The following is a 21340-nucleotide window of genomic DNA, read 5'->3' on the forward strand; positions in this document are numbered from 1 at the left end:
ATTGGTGCATGTTCCAATTCAAATAATACCTCTCGGATTTCGGGATGCTTTCGGCGCGTCTCGCTGGCGAGTCCCTGGGAATGAAGAGCTATTAATGAGTTGACTGCTTTCTGAGATATGGGGTACTTGCTTGTAGCTCGGTGACTAGAAATGATAATGAGCTCATGTCGGTAACATATAACTCATATAATCCTGATTAGTATTATCCGTAAAAACTCTGGGAAGAAGGCGATCAAGGCCAACGCAGTATCCAGCTATGGCGTGTTTGCACCCTGAAACAGGGAGCTGCAGGAGTGAACCATGATCACATGATCCAATTTGACCTCGATTCATATTTCTGTAAGTTTTCTACTGGCACCATCGCATGACGAAAGCGAACAAGCCTCCCGGGTTCGTCCCACATAGCACATTTAAACAAAGCCCACCCTATCGTAAGGAATATTCACATCCTATGCTTTGCTGTACTAAAGCAAGCATAGCGCACAAACAGTTCGCCCGGTCGAATAGACGGGCTGCGTTAGAGAGACTGAGCCGCAGGCACAATATTATTGAGTTTGGACGCGAGAGCGATGACGAAAAATTTGGAGCCACCGACATAATAGGGAATAATGGGACCAACTCTCAAATTAAAGAAACTCAGGGCCGGCAAGCCTTGTTAGCTGAACGAAAGCGGCTCCCAATATGGACTGGACGAAGGGCGCTCGTACAAGCAGTAAAAGAAAACGATACTCTGATTGTTCTAGGAGAAACAGGAAGTGGGAAAACAACTCGTGAGTCCAAGGCGAACAAACTTTTCCACACAATCTCATCCTCTTGCGCCATAGAGGTCCCTCAATTTCTTCTGGGGTCAGGAATAGCAGGCAATGGGATGATTGCTGTGACTCAACCTAGAAAGGTAGCCGCTATATCCTTGGCGAATCGTGTATCCATCGAACATGGTACTCCGGTGGGCGAAACTGTTGGATACGCAGTCCGATTCGACGAAAAGGCTGGTCCAAACACTCGTATCAAATACCTTACAGATGGAATGCTCGTGAGGGAGCTCTTATTGGATCCCTCTCTCTCACGTTACAGCGTGATTATTGTGGACGAGGCTCATGAGCGCACACTTCGCACAGATATGCTTCTAGGGAGTTTAAAACGCATACAATACGATAGAAATGTGGGAATGGGTGGGGAGAAGGCGAATATCAAGGGCAAGGAGAAAGCCATCTCGCGAGATGTGAGCCCTCTCAAAATCATAGTAATGAGTGCGACTCTGGATGCCGAACGATTTAGCCAATTTTTCAATAGGTGAGGTTATCTTGACCGGCTGCCTGTAGCTATCTTTAACTGTGATCTTATAGAGCAAGAATCGTTTACGTGAAAGGGCGCCAACACCCAGTAAAATTGATGTATCTCAAGGATAATACCTCAGATTACCTGGACTCAGCATTGAGGACTCTCTTCCAGATTCACATCAACCAACCTCCTGGGGATATACTAGTCTTTTTAGCAGGTAAAATATCCGATACCATTGGTAGCCATGTCCTCATTTGAAATATAGGGCAAGAAGATATCGAAACTCTTGAAAAGGCGATTCAGGTTTATTGTAATAAACCTTTAACAAAGCCTATCCTTGTTTATCCAATGTACGCTGCTTTGCCGTCTCACCAACAGTCAAGGATATTCCAACCTCCGCCGAAAGGGTCCCGGAAAGTAATACTCTCAACGAATATCGCGGAAACATCGATCACTATACCTGGCGTGAGGTATGTTATTGATAGTGGCATGTGCAAAGAGAAGGGCTACCAGAGCCGAAACGCTGGCACAGGTGAGTTTTGTTAGGGCCAGAAAGTGGAAAAGTCACTGAAGGTGAGTAGGGATCGAAACCCTTACTCTGTGCCCAATCAGCAAATCATCTGCTATACAACGCGCTGGTCGTGCCGGTCGAGAGGTTGGTTCAATACTAGAGTCGGAGGATTGAAAATCTGACCGAGCTAGCTACTCAAAGGGCCCTGGTGTTTGCTTTAGGTTGTATACAGAAAAGCGTATGGATCCTTGGATGAAACCTCACTCCCCGAAATTCAGCGGTGTAATCTTGCGTTCGCGGCGCTTCAACTCAAGTGTTTGCAACAAGATCTCTCTACGACTGATTTGATCGACGCACCGCCATCTGATGCTATCGCAACCTCCCTTATCTCACTTTTTGGCCTTAATGCGTTGGATTCAACAGGACATATCACCCCTTTGGGACGAAAGCTGGCTGGGTTTCCATTGGACCCACCCTTTGGGCGAGCTCTGATCGCATCCGAAGAGCTTGGCTGTTTGCTAGATGTTATTGATATCTTGTCTATTCTGTCCGCATCCTCAAAAGTTATGTTGGACCCTCCAAGCGAACAACGCGAAATTGCATTAGAGGCACGGCAAAAATTCATGCACCGGAGCGGCGATCATCTAACCTTGCTCAATATTCTAAGGGCATACCTCGATGTAAGTCAGACCGATGATCGTGGCAGTACGCGAAATTGGTGCAATTCCAATTGGTTTGGTGAAAAGGCCCTTCGTGAGGCCCTTTCTATCCGCTCCCAGCTAATATCGACCTGTAAACATATGAATATGGATGCCACACAGAAACCCGGAAACGCGAGTGACAGTATTCTGAAAAGCCTACTGGCCGGTTTATTCATGAACACTGCATTGCTTCAGCCTGACGGGGGCTACAAGCAAATTGTGGGGCAACAGGTACTGTATGGTGGTGTCGGAACTAGCTCGTGCGCTGATCTGCTTGAAATCAGATAGTAAAAATACACCCAGCTTCTTCGTTATCCGGAAGGAAGATGACAGCGATAGTATTCGACGAACTTGTATGTCCGCACGTCCTTACGCAATGCCTTTATATATCTAACTATGAATTAGGTTTACACATCTGCCACTTACGCTCGCGGCGTATCTGCAATACCCCGACAGTGGATTATGGAAGTGCCTTTCTTTGCTGCAAGGGGGGCAACCCAGTAGTGATAAGTCAACTCCTTTCCCAATTCTGTACTAGGTTTAAAATTGTTGTACACCCGAGTTTATACCAATCGTACAACCTCGCTGTTAATAAAATCCTCAACATTGAAGCCATCACTAGGGCGTTTCACAACCCTCGCTTTTTCCAGAATACTGATACCGGGCAGGTGAACGTGTGCATACATATAATCCGAGAGAAGCCTACCTGAGAGTGTCCATGATGACTTTGCCTGGAATGGTAGCGCAGTTTTCTACCCAACGCACCGTCTTGAGCCAAGCTCGGATATCAGCTTCGGGATATCCGAATCTCTCTCGGATGAGATCAACATCTACTTGTGCACGTTGTTCGTCGCTGTCAAACTTTGTAACATACTCCGTCAAAGTTTCGAGGAAATTTCTCAGTGCGGCAGGTTTAGCTCGCTCGGGGTGAGCAGCAATTAACCAGGATGGCCATGGAGTAGGCACCGAGCCGATCTGAAACACCATCGGTCGACAAAAAGGAAATAAAACCAAAATATAAGGCATACAAATCTGACTTCACCAGAATCTACGTGGGGTTTTGTTGTAAACCTGCGATGCTGATCAGTGGGTATATTAAATGGGGAAACGCTAAAGTTCAATCACATACCACTCCCAAAGAAATGCACTGGTTTTAATGAGTTCACTCAGTCCATATAGAGCTATTGGCCTGGAATAATACCAACCTCGTCGCTCCAGTGTTGATCGAAGCGTTAAGTCCTTGAAGATTATTATTTACTATACATAATCTAAGTATGTGATTTCAATTGGAGCAAGACTCAAGCAAACCTTGAAACTCGGGCATCTCAATTTGGCCGTCCTTGTCAGTCCAGTTTTTCTGCATTGCCCTAATTTCAGTGATATCAGGAGGTTGTATTTTGGAGGAGGGGGAATGACATACATTACGCTGGCCATCGTTTGAGATCCGCTGGAAATGATTCGATCTCAGACCGTTTTACAAGTATGTTTGATTACATATTAACCTGCCAATGCGTGAAATACCCAACTTTGTCCCACGAAGATCATCGATTGACTGATATTTGCTATCCTTTCCTGTTACTACTGCCCTACGAATACCCAGTTAATAGATGGGAGAAAATGACGATCCTAGACATACCAGTTAAGCGGAGTAGACACATATGAGCCGACTAGCCTATACGCCTGCGATCCATTGGCAATACCAGCTATCAATGCATCCGTAAGTGCCCTGCGACCCACGTATTAGGCGAATTGAAAAATCAGTATGCGATAGTATAAAGATTTACACTGCTACGTCGATTTCGTCATTTTTGAGTGCAGAGGTCATAGCACCAGTTCCGCCTAGTCAAATATTAATGCATTTAATGGTTGAGATGTCTACAGCTATTGACCTGGGAATGCACTAAGCACAAATGTTTTATCTTGATCTGCATCCGCGTACTTTCACAGGCCCCTCTGTTAGTGTATTTTTACTTAGCTCGATTAATCCTTACTTGTAAGAGGGGTGATGCAAAGTGTTCTGGTACATATCCTACTCGAAGCATTGCGTCTAATATGTTGGTATGGGGGATCTGCGGTGGGTCAGAATGGATTTGATATTTGAAACGTGACTGATGGAGATGATTGAACGGGAAAATCCACAATCAGCCAACCACCGTACCTCATTTACGCCATGTCCTCTTTATCGATACTCCACTTCAACGACGGTAATATGTGTAGTATGATTAGATGTATATTTCATTTTGACTTAACCCTGGAAACCAGTGTATCGAGTCACAAAACAAAAGATCCAAGGCAGCAAGGAAACGATCGGTACACTCCACAAACTTGTGAAACCGCCCTAACAGGTACTCATGTTAACTTCCAGATGTTACACAATTCGGCGAACTGTTAGACTCCTTGCGCGATAACTGGCCGAAACGTTCAGATGGTAAAAGGGATGGTCTAGTTTTATTTAGTGGTGATGTATTTAGCCCAAGTGTCGAGTCCACTGTAACTCGCGGAAGTCATATGGTGAATATCTACCCAATCAAGAAATTGCTCGTTCTAAGTCTTATAGGTCCCGATTATGAACCATATATCTCCAGATGCTTCTCTGACGGGTAAGCGACATTAACATTGGAACATGTTTAAATACACTAACTTAATTCGGCTTTTAGGTAACCATGATTTTGATGTAAGAAAGAACACTGAGCTCATACCATATTGGCTTACTTGATTCACTTGCATGTTATAGTTTGGAGTGAGTATGCTTGATTCACATTTCTTTGAAGTGATTAATATTTCATATCAGTATCCACATTTGTGTAAATTGATAGAGGACTGCACGTTTGTAAGTTATCGGGACTATTAATCGCTCGCATCTAGTCTTACTTGACCAGCCATGGATACTGAGTAATATCGTTGATACGGATACCAACTCTACCCCCGACAAACTCACTAAATACCAAGTGTTTGAACGTAATGGCGTTAGAGTTGGTATTATTGGTTTAGTAGAAGAGTGAGTGTTATCACTTGGAGCTAAATATCCATTAATGTACGCAGAGAATGGATCGCAACTGTTGCATCATGGCCACCTAACTTCAAATACGAGTCAATGGCTGAAGTCACGAAATCTCTATCGCAAGAGCTCCGTGATCCGGAAGGGCCGCATAAGTGTGATATTGTCCTGGCCTTGACCCATGCAAGGTAGGTTCGTTCGCCAATCCATGGAGCTATGTCAACCCTTTGTATTTAGGTTACCAAATGTAAGTTTCCAAAGAGATGAGACGCACCAAATTACGAATCAAATACTAGGATGTTAAACTCGCTAAACAAGTGTTCGCCCACTCAAAAATGACAGGTGAATCTATGAATAGTCATGGTGCCGATGTTTTGTTTGGGGGACATGACCACATGTTAGTCCAGCTGGATTTATCTGGAGGCTAGTCTGAACTATTTACAGGTATTACATTGGGCGTGGTGCAGGGTCGTGGGATAATTATGATTTAAATAGTACTTGCCTCGGAAGCGAAGAAGACGATGGAGTATTGTGGGTATAGATTTTCTTATTAAGCCTGACCATTGACATGCTGCTAGCCTAGTAAAGAGTGGCACGGACTTTCGCGACTTGAGTGAGCTAACTCTCGAACTTGAAGATACGCCTGAAGGGAGCATTCGTCGCAAGGTAGTTAAATCTATTCGAGGCAAGTAACTTAATCTTGACAAGTGAAATTTGAAATTTCATGGGCTTACTCCAGGGGTCCGACGCTCTGTCCAACCCAGCCAGCCGCCCTCACCTGCCTTGACAAGAATTATTAAAAATCAACTTGATTCTGTTTCCTCCACCTTGTCCGAGCCTATATGTCATACGTTGACCGAATGGAATGCGAAATCTGATCTGGTCCGTATTGATGAGGTGAGTGCTTTATTCTATCCCTTTTCGGTTCTCGTCCAACAGCCTTTAGTCTGCTCTTGGAGACTGGATGGCGGACGTGCTTCGCCACGCATATGATGATGCATTATGTGTTAAAGGGGGAGGTCCCGCCGATGGTGTGCTGATTTGTGGAGGTACGCTGAGGGGCGACTCGGTTTATGGACCTGGTGAGATGCGCCCCTATGTACACTGAGATTTCGATGTTAACTAAATACAGGCGACATTACACTGGGAGATTTGTTGGAGATCCTGCCGTTCGAAGATCCGATAGTTGTGCAGGCTTTAAACGGCGAAGCAATATGGAATGCCCTGGAAGCTGGGCTTTCCACCTGGCCAGCCCAAGAAGGGTATGTTCGGTTCAATATTATGAATCAAACACTGATCCATGAGTAGACGTTTTCCCATCGTTTCGGGCATCCGAATTGAATGGGACTCGAGGCTTGCCCCCGGAAGTCGAGTCAAAGGTATCTGGTTGGCGGAGCAGGAAGTCGCTTCTGATGGAAGTATCCATAGTAAAAACGGCCAACCGGTTATACGGGATGCCAATAAGACCTACCGGATCGTAACTAGAGAATACATGGCTGCCGGACACGATGGCTACGATGCCCTTCGAGGAAAACCATTTTTGATCGACGACGAGAATGGTGTAATCATGAGTTCGATTGTACGCCGGTACCTTCTAGGTAAGCCTTTCGCACATCATTGGCAGATCTTAGTTAAAACCATAAAGGCTCGCAATACATACATACGTTTAAGGCTCAAAAATCTGATCAAGCGCCGAGTTTCTTGTCGACTTCGTCTATTCATACGATCTCCAAGGCTAAACAGCGCTGGCTTAAAGCAGCAGAGATGATCGTCAACTTCGAGAGACAGCGTGCTCCGACGGGTCACTCTGTTGGGGAAATAGGGGATGCGCTTCGAATTGCTCAACGCGAACACATGACAGATATTGACCGCTTTGATGGCTCCAAGGCACGCTGCGGAAGGACCTTGCAGTTCAAAGGAAAGGTCGACCTGGTTGTTGTGGCTCCAATCGTTGACGGAAGGCTGAAGGATCTTGGGAGGGTATAGGAGCAAACTTGCTAGAAGTCAATAAAACAAATAATAATATGGTATTTTGTTTTTGTAGATCGTTTGTACTGAAGGAATTCGTATATGCGCCATACATGATAATTTGGCTATCCAATGCAGCGTGGCATGAGGTAACGATATTTGGGCAGTCATAATATAAATATAAAGAACAAGGAGTGGAAGAGAGCACGACAAGTGAGTTGATAACTCCTGGAGTACTATAGAGGCTTTTTGATGTTTCTAACGGCTCACCCCAAAGTCGCACCAGAAGGAAGCAACGTTTGCGGAAGGATTTTGAGCAGACTTAAAATGCTCCACTGGTACGCTTCTAGTGTATACGTATCTACATCATGGGGGTTTTACTTCCACTTTTTAATTGTTATTATAGGCGAAGGCGGCATCCTGGTGCAATATTTTGGTTTCATTAGGAGATATACTTCTCAATTATGAGGCAGAGGCTCTTGTTAATATTTTTTCTTTGTCTCCTTAGCTACGAAGCAAATTTTCACCCATTTTTGTGAAACGCCATGATTCTATTTTTGTTCTTTAACTCTTTCAAATCCCAAGTGGTTGGTGAAACTTAGTCTGGGCACACTCGTGGTGTACAAGGGATAAAGCACACCCATGCAATGGGATAAATATGTAGCGCATGGGAGCATCATGAGGGCAGGTCGGGCAGGCGTGGGGGGGGGGGAGCCGGGATGGACCCGTTGTGCGCGGGCGGTCCACAATACACTCGTAACCAGCGGTATGGCGGGCAGGGGAAAACCGCGAACATATGATTCGAGTATCCACGGTGGGAAATTTCGTATTTGATCTCGCGAAGCGGGCGAGGTAAAGGCAAAGAGCAAGAGTCTAAAACATAAAGTCACATGCCAGTTTCTTTTCCTACCGTTTATTTTCTTCTTGTTTTCTCCTCGTTACCTGCTCTGTGTTCGTAGGTATGTCTTGTAGCGCGACTTGTTGTTTTCTCCCCTGTCTCGAACTGTTTACACGCAGCTCCTGTCATATTCGTAATGGAAATGCATCAAGAGATATGAAGAGCATGTGCATGTAGCTCCTTAAATATAAATCCAAAAAAGGACACGTGACTCATGTCATAGCTCCGACTACTCTATGGGGCCCCAAAAACCCGGGAGCGCTCTGAAGTGCTCCGGTTTTGGGAACCTCCTCGTTAGGATCCGACGAATCCGGATTGCTCGGCGAGGACTTGAGAGCACTCCACGAGCCCTTCCGAGCGTCATACCAAACGCTCCGGAATGCTCGCTGACAGTAGCGAGTCCCGGAGCGCTCCCGAGATTTTCGGGGCCCCGTAAAGTAAGTCCTTGTTTTATACTGGAACCAGGCTCCGGCATAAACATTTACTTTGACATCTCCCAATGTGATAAATCCAGGCCCCATCTTATCTCGTCCAGAGACTTTACGTGGGTGCCCGGTAGAAGATTTGTAGTGGAACTTGTGCAGCAGTGGGGCATTTGTTCGGCAGCTCCCAATAAGCCGAATCGAACGAGTCATCGAAAGCTGGGGATGGGGGGAGGGGGCGAGTGACCCAAACTTTGTGCTAGATCAAGATCGCTATAGTGTTCGGACTTCGCACTCCATGCTTGTGTGTGTGTTATCTCCAGTGACATTGAGAATGTCAATGTCGCATAAGGTCACCGCATCCGGCTTGTTATTGTCGGCACTATCATCCATCTTTCAGTTCTTTTTTGGAACGAGGAGTGTGGTCACTACAAGGTCGTGGTTTCCACTACTGGGGGACCGAGTGTCAAAACGACTAGATTGGGCTTTTGCATCGTATGATCAGGATGAGAGCGCTTAAACCTTGCCATCCCTTCCTTTCCTCCTTTCTCGAGGAGCTGCTGGTTGTGGTTATTTGATGCCATACTCAATTATTAACACTTACCGCCATTTGAAGGCTAGCACCACAAGCCCTCCATACTCACAGCCTTGATTCGAAAATACAGTGCTACATGATCTGTTCATTTATTATTATCCAGGTAGGAAGCAAAGTTGCATCGGCATGAACCGTTTCTTGAAAATACTACTAATACTTATAGTGGAATCTTTACAGAAAGAAATACTGTCACTGAACACCTCGCCAATGGAGGGTGGCGATAATCGGTTTGCTGTCCCATTCATCTATTGGCCCTTGCCCAGATTTAAGAAACGCAGTGACGATACCAGAACCGTTTTGCAGTTTGGTGACAACGCTGTAGGCCAGTCCTTACTCTCTGAGTGGTGTAAGTACTGTATTGGATGCATTGTCTTTCCCGAAGACGAGCTGCAGGTTGGCGAGTATAGCCGTATCTGTCTCAAACGTACTGACTGATTGAGATTGTATGATATGAGGTAGAAATACCTGGAACCAAGGTCGAGCACACTTAAATAGATACCAGGCTTTGTACTGTCTTGTTTCTCAACCCGACAAATATCTCCAAATTTACCGCGTCAGCACCGCCTTGATTCCCTATGACCTCTCAGCCACAGTAATATTGTGATATAGAAGTCGACAGGAGGTACAGTCGCTATTTGCGGGCCCACATATCGTGGAAATGTCGATGAAAAGGCCATACATTGCAAACCTAGGATCATGTGAATCGGTACGACCTCGCTTGCAGTCGTGTATTTTATTGGATAAGTATCATCCACGCGAGAAGAAAATAAAATAACCTAAGAGTGTTGGTGAGTATGAACTTTTGCATTGTGGCACAGAAAACTCACAACAAGGGATAAACCGCAAGCAATACCCGTTGCTGTTCAAGTTTTGTGCCATCCAGAAAGTTTACAGCAGCTGGCACAAGATCATTAACTCAAAAGAGCTAGTTTATATCTCACAACCTACCCCAAACACACCACGCCCATGCGGCCAAGGCAATAGGTGCCCGGACATACAGCACCCGAACAAAAGTCGAAATGATAGCAGCGAGTACTAGAACCTGTAAGTATCCAAGTACTTGAAGAATAAGTCACTTTACCCAACGGGAAAATGCAGTAGCCCAGTACGCATAGAGACTGGAATAATGAACTAGAAACGTAACTTTAGTGGAAAGAGCAATAAAACCTATCAAAATAATACTAACACTCTACCACCCAGTAATTTCGCATTCAGGGTAACTACAAGCGACCCTATCGAGACAATGACGACCACTCCTGTGAAGACGCCAAGTGATTGCGTAGGTGGTGCCTTGGTGTATAAAGAGTTAGTGTTTGACATTATTTCCGTCAATTCCAACGTACATTAATACTCAGTAAGATACCAAGGGCCAAGCACAATACCAAGGGCCCCCAGAGGTCCCAATCTCTGTGCGATTTCAAACATAGGCAACGGGAGTGCTCCGTATTCAACCTACCTTAGGACTTCTCTACCAGCACCAGCCCTCCGGGGGTACAACACCTGGAGTAGCTTACTATAGATCGATAATAGATCGCGTGCCTATCTAATACATACAGGCTTATTCTAACGATGCTGAGGGACACTCACAATTGTAGCTGTTACCGGTTCGTCCAAGGTGTCAGCACCTGTGTACCTATTGAAGAAAGGTGAGTCGTGTGGCCGAAGGGTGAGGAATGAGCAGGTATACCTGGTTTCCAATCTAACGCCACCATATTGCTGGCGGGTAATGTTTGATTGCCCTTCTGTACTTGTCCCACTTGACGATCCAATATTACCAGAGAGCGCAGGGTTAGGTGTCAGGATAACAGGTTCCAAGGGCGCCCTGGCCCCCGGTGTGGGAGGAAGCTGGCCTCCGTGAACACTCGGCTGCGTAAAGCCAGGTATATCTTCGTCATTAACATCATCATCATCTGCAACAATGTACTGTTGCGGAGGCGCCGGTGAGGCAGACATTATGGTCGCTGGATGTCACGTGTAATCATTGCCAAATACTCACAAACATTATTGCTCTCTGATAGGGGCTACCCAATCTGGGAATGCTGAAGGTTACTTGTACCACCACCCGCACTATTAGTGTTGTACGAATTTATCACGACCAACAATAAAGAAACCGCGACTTGTTACGACCCCGAGTCAAGTATACCTCACTTTCGAGAACAATGAATGCGCATGAAGCCTACCCGCCGCTGCCGCCCTCCCCAGAAATTCCTTCAGAGCCGCTTGCGCCCAGTCGAACCAGCCGAGCTCCCCCTTACATTCGTACATCATTCTCTTCTAGATATGCACGACCTCAATCTCAGTCGGCACACACTACTCATCAGATGCGCTTCCTATGATAACATCTCCTTCTGCTCCGAGCCTCCGCCATCACTCACAGAGCCGCGGGCATAGGTATAGCAGGAGCATAAACTCAGGGGATAATCCACCGCCTCTTCCTCTTCCAAGCGAGGCAATTGATGCTGGCTATGCGAGTAACAACGAATGCTCGGATAATCGAACCGAAGCTATCATTCGTCAGTGGAGGACAAAGCGCCATGAGAGCGATCCCGGGCTATTAGGGAAAAGCAGAGAAAAAAATGAGACCTCACCTTCTCTCCCCGTGAGTCCAAAGTCTGGAAAGCCAAGGACGCAAATTAACGTACTGAAGGATAATCCACGGATATGGACCCCGTCTCAGTTAGCGCAATACTTGCTCACCGCCCTCAGGTTCAAACCCAACCAATCTTCGGAGACTGTACCCGTCCCAAAGCCAGTTGCCCAAGATATTGCAAATTTTGTGGTCAAGTATAAGTTAAATGGTCGGGTCTTTCTGCGCTTGCAGGACAAGGATATTGAGGAGTGAGTTCCCTGATGCCCATATATAGTTACTATCTCACAGCCAGTACTAAGGATGGGAATCAACCAACTTTGGAGGACTGTCCTCATGTCCTCATCACTGGAACTACGCAAAAGTCTCCTCAAGGGGCGGATTTGGGGATTCGGGTGTGATAACGTTGAAGAGTGTTCTGATCAGCCTACGCTCGAACACGGGCGTCGTGTACCAAGTACCGTTCTGGAGCGTGAAGAAACAAGCAACCGGAAATCTGCGTCCGTATACTCCGAGCCTGCTCCCTTATACAAATCACAAGACCTCAACACTCTCCGATCGGGTGGATATATACCCCCCAGCTCCCCCACGCTTACTTTTAACTCTGATGCATCCAACTATATCGCCTCATACCGCTCCACTCGTCCGCGTGCTGAATCCATTTCTTCGGTCGCAAGTTCATCCGCTGGACGGGTTCGAGAAATAGTGCAAAACCTGGAACGAGCAGCAAGCTCATCAGAAGATGCCATTTCTGGAAATGAAGATGCGGGTTTTGCCAGCAGTGAGGTGACCTCGGAAAGCGACGAAGATCACGAATCTAGGCTGGACGCAAACAGCAGAAATCTTAGCTATGCGATTGATGGCCCGACGAAGAACGAGGCCACACATCCTCAGTTATCGACCCCTCAATCAAATGGGGTTTCAGCGGTTGACTCTCCGGTGGCCTCGCATACATCGAAGACGTCACGAGCGAGCACCTCTGACTTCATCGAAACTCCATCATCTCCATCATCCATGGATTTACTCGCAGTCGCTCAGTCAAGGGAGTTACCGAACTTATCGAGAAAAGATTTCAGCAACTCGATGACCAAGAATATATTAGCTGAAGAACCCACCATTGAGGCCCTTCTCGGAGAAGAAGGGAACGCTTATGAGGGGCGCCCCCGCGCAACCTCATGGGGAGCCAAGGCGTGGGAGGAGGAATTCCTAGGAGGCACTAGTCGCCGCGTGCCTGCCATCGAAATACCGAAGACGAGCGCCAAACCCCTGGCAGATATCGGGCGTACTCAAGAGATGATCACAGTTCCTCGTTCCGTCTGGGATACTTTGTGCAGGCGCTTGGATGACACTGAGCGCAGAATAGCCCTACTCGAAATGCAAGAAGCCGAACGAAAGGGGGAGGTGGAATTACTTACTGGCTGGAACTTCTCTGATGATCCTAATATTCCAAGGGCCAAATCACCTGGGAGTTTCTCGGTGGTCACACTGTCTCCTTATCTTGTAATAGTTGGAGTAGGTGTTTGTGCCCTGGTTGCTGAATATGTGTTTGGACACATGGCAGGGCGAAGGTCTCGCTCTTGATGGACAACAGTTAATGGATTAGTGTGCCAATATTATTGGTGATAGCCTCTAAGTTGCGACAAAATTGTTATATACAAGATCCAACCAGGCAAAACAACCTGTCCTGCAGAAGCCGATTTGGGTCCCATAAGTGGATTATCTGCCGAGATATCATAGCCTACAAAATTATGGTTAGACTACCTTTCGATTGGATAGCGCGAAGAAATGCAGCATACCCGAGAACCACCCTCATCAGGGTGTAACCGACGGTAGCGACAATCTGACGTAGGTGAGCATATAGCCTGAGAAAATAATCGAATAACATACCATCGTGGCGACGACACTGGCAGGGACACCATTCTTTAGGAAATCGGTATTGGAAAGGTAGACCTTGCCCATCTCATCCTCTTGAGTAGCCCTGCCGAAGGGGGTGAGTGCCGAAGTAGGACGTCACATAAATCAACTCACGCGGTCTGATTAGGGAATCCAGAGACCGGCATGCCCATTCCACTAGCCCGCCGGTCGAGTTAGTATTATCATGGCAATTAATTAGGGACACCTTACGCAGAGCAAATCAGGCCAGTGATGAAAACCAAAAGCCGTGGATGAGGGTCTGGGAGATTGGACCCGACCTCCGCAGCGATCGGCACTAGAAGAACGCTGGCGATGGTATGACTGATGAAAGTAGAAACAATCTGCAATAAGAAGGGTCAGTGTGGTGTAAAAGCCCGTCAAATGGGGTAACGTGCCAAAACCACAACAGACAATACCAGCACGATTTCATAGAGCGCCAATCCCTCAACCAAACGGCGCACCCCGTCATCCATAGTGGCTAGAAGACCACTGGAAACGACGGCTTTCCCGAGAGCAATGCCTCCCATTGCCAAAAAGACAATTGTCCACAGGAATTGTTCGAAGTCCTCCTTCATTGGAAAGGGTCAAATTGCATTCTCCAAGCAAGAATTTCTCCTACCTTCTTGAGCACGTTGGTCGAAAAGAATGCGACAATGGGAATTATAGCAATTACTCCCATGTCACCGAAGATATGATCGATCTGGTGGGCAACGCACCATAAGGCGATGGTTATTAGACATACAATGGAAACCCAGTATTGCTTGAGCGTAAAGCTTTCTTTAGTCGGTCGAATCGGCCTGATTCTAAGCTCAGTACCATCGGGAGCATAGCCAGGTTTGTACGAGACCAATAACAGCAGCCAGATCACAAAGATTGTGAGTGCCGATACGGGAATTGCAACTGCGAACCATTGAAGCCAATCAAGCGGCGGGTCCATGTACTGGAGTGTGATTAAATTCTGAGGAGACGAGATAGGCGAGCTTTGACCTCCGATATTGGCAGCTAATGCGATGGCCAACTATACGTGTGCGTGTCAAATGTAGCACAGCAATTTACTCAAGATGAACTCACAATGAGGCACGGTGCAAAAGAGGATCCTTGAGGTAATGTCCGTAGTATGGGCTACAACCAGTGTACTGTTAATACGGGTCTTTTTTGTGGAGACTGGCAAACCTTGATGAGGGTGAAGCACAGTGTCGGCGCAGCAACATTACTGTATAGTTTGATGCAATGAGCTTGGATTCCACTGTGAAGGTTCAGACGAACCTGATCCACATGCTCGCAAAGCACGACACTGCCATAAAAGAAAGCAAGACGACACTGGGCCTTGTACCTGCAATGCTAAGAACACGAGTGATGAGGACTCGGTCGATATTAGTCTTGGAAAGAGCAGATGAAATTGTAAACCCTCCGATTAAAAGCATAATTGTTGGAGAGAACATGTAAGAGAAAATGTATCTTTTGAACCCAAAGGGATGAGTATAAACATAACCTAGTAGACTAGGAACTTACTTGGTCGCTTCTTCCGCACTCAATTGCCTACTTTCAGGCGCCGGTCCTCGAATAACGCGCAAGGAGACTACCAAAAGAGGAACACCCATAGATGTAATAAACAGTGGAATTGCCTGAATTTTGTCAGTTCAATGCGCTAGCCATGGGTCTGAGGTACATACTTCAGTAGCCCATAAAACCGTAGCAAATATTAAAATGGCAAGGCATCTGTTTGCCTCTTTTCCCTCAACCATATGTACGTTCAAGAGTACGACGAATAAAAGAATTGCCAGCAACAGTACGAGCTTTCTTTTGGTAAGTTTCAGGCCAAACGCTGTTAGCAGGGGTTCTGCCTGGGAATCAACATGTCCAAGTCCGAGTGCTTTGACCCGACCATCGGCCCCTTCGCCTCGACGCTCCCTACCGATCATCTGGCGCCAAACCGTGTCTCGCTCCCAGACGATCTGCAAGGAGAGTGTCAATAAATACGGGCTTGATCAGATAAAGTTACGCACGTGCTCCCGTTGGTGCACACGCAATTGCCGTAGAGCAGCAGAGATATCCCCTCGAGTAACACATTTCGCGTATAGACTGATCGTTCGGCTAATGGCATTTCTCAAGCGATCTTTGCATTGTTGAGTAAACGGAGCAGCTTTCTCGACGATGTTGTGCATGTAATGGTCCTTGAGCTACAAATAAAGGATTGGTAATGGTTATAGAATACAGGAGTGATAAGTACCTCGTTGTAAGTTATTTTATCGTACCTGCAAATTTGGTGGTCAATATCAAGCTAACCACACAAACATCTACACACTTTTTGAGTATCTTTCTAAATCCCTATTAGGATAGATGGGCATATTAGTCATTGATAGCAGCCCGAAACTTCGATACGCACGGTATAATTGAGCTCCACATAAGATTTGAGAGATGTCAAAGATATGTATAGCTATCAAATTGGTACTAAGTGACTCGCCTGGTCAATATAAAATAAACCTTACAGTTGTGATTCGGCGCTTGAAGAGCATTTGTAGGTCTATTGCTGCCGGGGAGCGCATTTGCCAGATAGTTTCTCCAACAATTGGTGCGTTAGAAGCATTTCCGGGCTTCACGAGCCGAATCAGGGTGGCAAGTGGTGTTTTTGGATGCAGAGTAGATAAACTAGTCGCTCTTCGGCGTTGGTTCTGCGAATGAGGCGATACCCCACTGTCTGAACCTGGTCCCCGTAAGGACGCTATACTAGCTTCGAGGTCTGCGTTCCCGCCCCGGAGGACTGAATGAGTCAAAGGAGTTGGATCTGGACGGGTTGCGGATATTGGCTCATCGACTACAGAATTGCCTAAACTCGTGTAAGTACAATCGAACGGGAGAACATATGGACGTACTTAATGTGCGACTATTGCTCAGTGCATGACTTTGAGAGCCTGAGCGATGCCTCTCGACTGAAGGGATACCTCCGTTACTCCGGGTCTCGTCTTCGTCTTCATCTTCATCACTACCGTCGTCAGAATCAATACCACCATGTCCATTGTTAATGCCTTCTTCTTCAGTTCTGACAACAAGCTGCTCTAGCTCTGCGACATCGTACAGCAGCTCCTTCTCTTGGATATCATAAAAGGTATTGATCTTGGCTAGCTCAGCATCAAGAAGCGGCTGGAAAATGGCGTTGGCAGCCTGGCGATGGTGCTCGCCACCCAGAAGAGCGGCTCGTTCTCCGCGTTCAGCGTCCTGAGATTGGCCTGGAACAGGAAGCTCGGATTCGAGAGTATATATTTGTTTCTTAAGAGCAGAATACCTAACATAATATACCTGCTTGAGGGTTTAGCACTGGCGGATTAAGAGGCAATACGAACGCAATGTATTCTTCCCACCACTCTGCATTTGCATTGAATTTGAGAGAGTTGCTAAACTTCATAGCGTGGCGATGTTGTGGCCAGTCGTCGTCCGCAAAAGGTCTGGAAGACGGCAGTGGTTGGAGCTCGATTGTGTCCATAGGTGTCAACTCAGGAATTAACATATGGTATTTCATAACTGCACAGCCACCAACTCTTGCTGGGTTAGCTTGGCTGCTGGGCTGCACCGTATTATTCAGCCAAAGACACCAAAACCAAGCCCACACTTTGGTCGCTCCCATGAGAATGAATCAATATCATATATTATACCTAGTATTACAAGAGATTGAAGACATTGAGATTATAGTGGCAAGATTCCGCATCATGAAACAGGAAGTGTGGTGATAATGGTCCTAAAATGCATGTGGACTGGTATAAGGAGAGGAACGTACATAAGAGGAAATAAGGAAATAAGTGAGAAGAGAATAATCTGCATAAATTTACCATGGACGAAGAGGGGCCCGCGTTGTAGGCACTGAGTTAATATCCACGGAAGCATGCCCCGAGGATTTGCGGGAATGGCTCGTGGGACTACGACTATGACTGACCAGGTCAGGTGGGGACCTGCGCCCTTCGTCGGGGTCACGAGAAGCGATCTCGGGTGATCTCGAGGGATCGCGGGAAGGACCACCATAGTGTTCACTGAAGCGACGAGAAGAAGTGCCAGAGACAGGGTGTCCGTTTATGCGCGACTCCCAGGCCGAGCCGTAGGGTGTTCGAGGAGAGACCGGCGAATGTTCATTCGTCGACAGGTCTCCATGTGTGGAATTAGAAGCTGAAGGAGGAGGGGAAGTCGCAGGTCCGCCGCGGACGGATGACCATGCGAAATTATCTGACCGGTGTTGTCGGGTCGTGAGCCCCTGTCATATTCAGCTGAGCCTCTGTCGGAAGACCTAAATGACCAAGAAGGCCGAGCGTCGTGCGAATCTCTCCGGCTATCTTCTGATCGAACCGGCGGTTGGTACCGGCTAGGTCCAAGGTGCAATGGAGGCGCCGAAGATGAGCGCCTCTGCTGGAAGTACGCCTCAGGAGGTGGCCGAGGCGCATCATCCGAATCATCAGTCGAACTCATGCGCATACGCCCAAGGACTGGGATATCAGAAGATCCACTGGCCCGTGTTGTGCTCACTGACGGTGCCACCAGTGGAGGTAGAGTGAATGCGCCTCGAGGGGAAGGAAGGTTCGGAGCGAGTGCTGAAATCGGTGGTAGTGTCAGACGCTCATGAGGGTCGTGCGCGCGCCGGAGATTGGAGTCCGAAGAGCGACTTTGCAGTGTATGATTGGACGGTAGATATTCATATTCAGCTGCTTGTGACCGGGATCCATATGCCTCGCGAGATCCGGCATAATCACGCCGAGGAGGTGGATGAGCCGAAGGGTATGGCGAGTACCGAGAATGCTGTGCGTGCCTATCACGGATGGGAGAGCCACCACCTTCCTTGTAGCTGGACTTAGGCCTCTCGGAATACACATGAGGATAATGCGGTGCTTCCTGATGGTACCGATCATAAGTAGATGGAGGGCAAGACGGTGAGGACGCTGGACGGTAATTTCCATGGCTTGGATAGCCATACCCTACATCCGAGATTTCACCAGAGATACGTCGAGGAACCTGAGGTTGAGCATACACTGGGGCTCAGGATGGTATGCCAACGAACGAGGAGGGTTTGGTGGGTTGTGGATAGGCAATGCAGGCGGTTGCACAGTCCTCCGGCTCTTGCGCTTGCCCGAGGTAGCGACAACCTGACCGTAACCCGGTTGGTCTGGTGACAAACACGTCGATGGGAAGGTTGGTCTGGTGGTTTTTGGAAGTCAGCAACCGGGAGTGCAACGACTGAGATGATAACTGACCCAAACAGTGGAACCAGATCCTCGCGGATCGGCCAGGCAACGCGGCGGGCCAACTTGAGTGCAACCTGGTGGCAACTAGGTCAGACACAATGAAATATTGCTACCGACTCCGATCACATACCTCGAAGGGCATCCAAGTGCCTTGGATTTTCAAGTAGCCACCTCGAACCCTTCTAAGCTGGGGGGCAAGGTCTGGTTGGGATTCAAGCATCTTAACTATGTCCGCTGATAGAGAAGCCCTTTAGTACAACCCTCCGCAAGTCTTTTGAAGGAACACACCTTTAGTGTTCCCCAAAGCCTTCCAAATACCAGTCCTTGAGTCGCATATAAGCTTGATATTTCCACAGTTTATAGAGAGAAATCATACCATAGGACATAGCCGTCATCGACGTCCATCATGATCCATTGACCTATTAGACACATCCATTTAGTACTGATAAGGGCAAGATATTGACAAAACAACTAGCCATTGAGCGGATATTCATAAACGGGGCTAAAATAATCAGAGGGGTTGTGAATAACTATGAGTTGGCATGGGATGACTTGCGTCACTCACACATAGCCTCGAGGATCGTTGCTAGTAATATATCTCCCTTTTGTTATACGATGCTGTAGCGTTGAATACGGTTGATACCGTTGAGCTTGAAAATTAGATGATTCAGGTGCCATGGCCGATGGCGGACCGCTGCGAGGAGGTGGAGGCTGAAGCGCAGGAGAGGGTATTAGATCTCCACCTTGGTGAGGTATTACAGCGCATACTACGTACCGCGGGAATCGCCGGAGACATGAATGGCAGGTGAATAAAGACCAAGTCAAGTTAAGCCCTGTCACCGAAGAGGGAAGGGGGCAAATGGGTGCACAGTCTCGTCCCAAAAGGTGATTTTATAGCGGTAAACGGGGGAAGCAGGCTGAAGCTGTGGAATCCGATCCTTCGGATCCCTCTTGCGGTGAATTGAATATGATTCGCAGATGAGTGGAGACCTAGAAAGTTAGGTACTGTCGAGGCCGAGCTAAACGAACACTCCTCTCGATGGTGCTTCTTGAACCTGAAACCACTTTCACCGTGCGCGTGGAACCAACAGAAATACCGCAGTAGAAGCGGGGGTCGGGAATATAGGTTGTGATGACGCGTTTGAACAATCGTTACGAGGCAATCGTTTGGAGTAACCGTTGGAAACAACTGGGGAAAAGATATCATCCGCTGCCAGCTCAATTTAGAGATGCTCACGTGGAAATCTCGTGTGATTTATGATCGGCGTCGGCTCGGATGTGTCAAACGACGTCGTAAAGGCTCCCTTAGATACGGCCACGCGAGACTCACGCTGGATCCCCGCCACGGTTGACAGCGGGATCGGACCCGACCTCTTGACCTACAAGTGTGTACCTGGGCCCAAGTAACTCGTGCTAAGTAACCCTAATCGGCGACAAGGGATTATATGCGTAGTCGATGTCATCTCGGGAACGATGAGTCCACGTTTTACCGAACAATTATATTACATTCCCGCAACCCCTCGTAACCCGTGGGATGGGACGCCTTCTAAAATATACCAGTAATTCTCACAATTCCTCGGGTCCATTACCCGGTGCCGACTGCACATGGAGTCCCCCGCGAGGCCACACCTTAGCCAACATGGGAAATTGGTCCAGAACATGGAATTATTTCCACATCATGAAACACAACGACGGTATATTTGTTTTGTTGTCCCAAATATGTCCGAAAGTCTTGTTAGCGTATATTGTGTCTTATCGAATAAGTCGACAAGAGTTCAACTAAATTCAACCTCTGCAGCGTACTCGAAGGAACAAGAGGGCGCTATTTTTCGGATCACAACGCCTTCTCCTCCGTGTTCAAGGCCTCGGTCCTGGAAACAAACTTCTGAACAGCCTTCGTCATACCGAAAGGACCGTAATCAGGGGACCGTAAGCTCTCGAAAGCGGCATGAGCCTTTGATATTCCGAGCATCGCCCGGATTTGGAACGTTGTTCCTATCCACATGAATGTGTAGCTTCTGAAGCCGAACTTGAATTGATGGAGACTAGCTTAATTTGACTACTGTGGCTTTTTCACTGCTGCAGGGCCGCGGCATCAAAAGCAAGATCTGCGTGGTACCAACCCTCTTCGTAGTGCCACACATCCCCGGCGGCTCATATTCAGGTTATGATCGGGCGAGCGGATTCCGCTTGGGATACACGCTTCGCCCCGGTCCCTTATTCCAGACAACAGGCCGAGAATG

General features: G+C 47.4%; 6 protein-coding genes across 6 annotated transcripts; 3 read left to right on the forward strand and 3 right to left on the reverse strand.

Annotated features, from left to right (window-relative positions):
- Window positions 1–364: 364 nt before the first annotated feature.
- Window positions 365–2997, forward strand: RhiXN_02866 (Helicase associated domain (HA2); the record flags this gene model as incomplete). The annotated part of the gene is made up of 9 exons (XM_043322683.1): window positions 365–431; window positions 480–770; window positions 825–1293; window positions 1347–1498; window positions 1547–1813; window positions 1863–1936; window positions 2014–2724; window positions 2778–2846; window positions 2899–2997. 9 exons carry the CDS (start codon window positions 365–367, stop codon window positions 2995–2997), a joined length of 2199 nt encoding a protein of 732 aa, XP_043178179.1.
- A 59-nt stretch (window positions 2998–3056) lies between these two features.
- Window positions 3057–4535, reverse strand: RhiXN_02867 (uncharacterized protein; the record flags this gene model as incomplete). Its single annotated transcript, XM_043322684.1, has 12 exons — window positions 3057–3147; window positions 3200–3468; window positions 3522–3564; window positions 3623–3640; window positions 3699–3750; window positions 3802–3860; window positions 3914–3940; window positions 3996–4079; window positions 4130–4219; window positions 4278–4332; window positions 4383–4431; window positions 4485–4535. The coding sequence occupies 12 exons, from the start codon at window positions 4533–4535 to the stop codon at window positions 3057–3059; spliced, it is 888 nt and encodes a 295-aa protein (XP_043178180.1).
- A 128-nt stretch (window positions 4536–4663) lies between these two features.
- On the forward strand, window positions 4664–7477 carry RhiXN_02868 (nucleotide phosphoesterase protein YfkN; the record flags this gene model as incomplete). Its single annotated transcript, XM_043322685.1, has 18 exons — window positions 4664–4697; window positions 4756–4803; window positions 4859–5004; window positions 5051–5093; window positions 5151–5167; window positions 5228–5233; window positions 5285–5323; window positions 5373–5491; window positions 5536–5679; window positions 5729–5738; window positions 5788–5888; window positions 5936–6022; window positions 6070–6180; window positions 6256–6388; window positions 6438–6573; window positions 6624–6753; window positions 6800–7089; window positions 7137–7477. 18 exons carry the CDS (start codon window positions 4664–4666, stop codon window positions 7475–7477), a joined length of 1935 nt encoding a protein of 644 aa, XP_043178181.1.
- Window positions 7478–10197: 2720 nt separating this feature from the next.
- On the reverse strand, window positions 10198–11327 carry RhiXN_02869 (protein YIP4; the record flags this gene model as incomplete). Its single annotated transcript, XM_043322686.1, has 8 exons — window positions 10198–10271; window positions 10323–10409; window positions 10456–10505; window positions 10561–10664; window positions 10718–10781; window positions 10831–10913; window positions 10962–11007; window positions 11062–11327. 8 exons carry the CDS (start codon window positions 11325–11327, stop codon window positions 10198–10200), a joined length of 774 nt encoding a protein of 257 aa, XP_043178182.1.
- Window positions 11328–11533: 206 nt separating this feature from the next.
- Window positions 11534–13542, forward strand: RhiXN_02870 (uncharacterized protein; the record flags this gene model as incomplete). Its single annotated transcript, XM_043322687.1, has 4 exons — window positions 11534–11633; window positions 11696–11973; window positions 12022–12212; window positions 12264–13542. 4 exons carry the CDS (start codon window positions 11534–11536, stop codon window positions 13540–13542), a joined length of 1848 nt encoding a protein of 615 aa, XP_043178183.1.
- Window positions 13543–13699: 157 nt separating this feature from the next.
- On the reverse strand, window positions 13700–19893 carry RhiXN_02871 (transport protein; the record flags this gene model as incomplete). Its single annotated transcript, XM_043322688.1, has 28 exons — window positions 13700–13801; window positions 13849–13939; window positions 13990–14031; window positions 14086–14216; window positions 14337–14444; window positions 14495–14575; window positions 14618–14893; window positions 14947–14997; window positions 15049–15088; window positions 15142–15333; window positions 15388–15500; window positions 15549–15830; window positions 15882–16055; window positions 16106–16130; window positions 16181–16203; window positions 16262–16312; window positions 16365–16702; window positions 16749–17158; window positions 17217–17437; window positions 17804–18115; window positions 18208–18830; window positions 18884–19050; window positions 19107–19171; window positions 19228–19331; window positions 19386–19420; window positions 19474–19539; window positions 19663–19808; window positions 19873–19893. 28 exons carry the CDS (start codon window positions 19891–19893, stop codon window positions 13700–13702), a joined length of 4290 nt encoding a protein of 1429 aa, XP_043178184.1.
- Window positions 19894–21340: the final 1447 nt, after the last annotated feature.

The sequence above is a fragment of the Rhizoctonia solani genome, chromosome 3, assembly GCF_016906535.1.
Source record: "Rhizoctonia solani chromosome 3, complete sequence".
NCBI classification, from domain to species: Eukaryota; Fungi; Basidiomycota; class Agaricomycetes; order Cantharellales; family Ceratobasidiaceae; genus Rhizoctonia; species Rhizoctonia solani.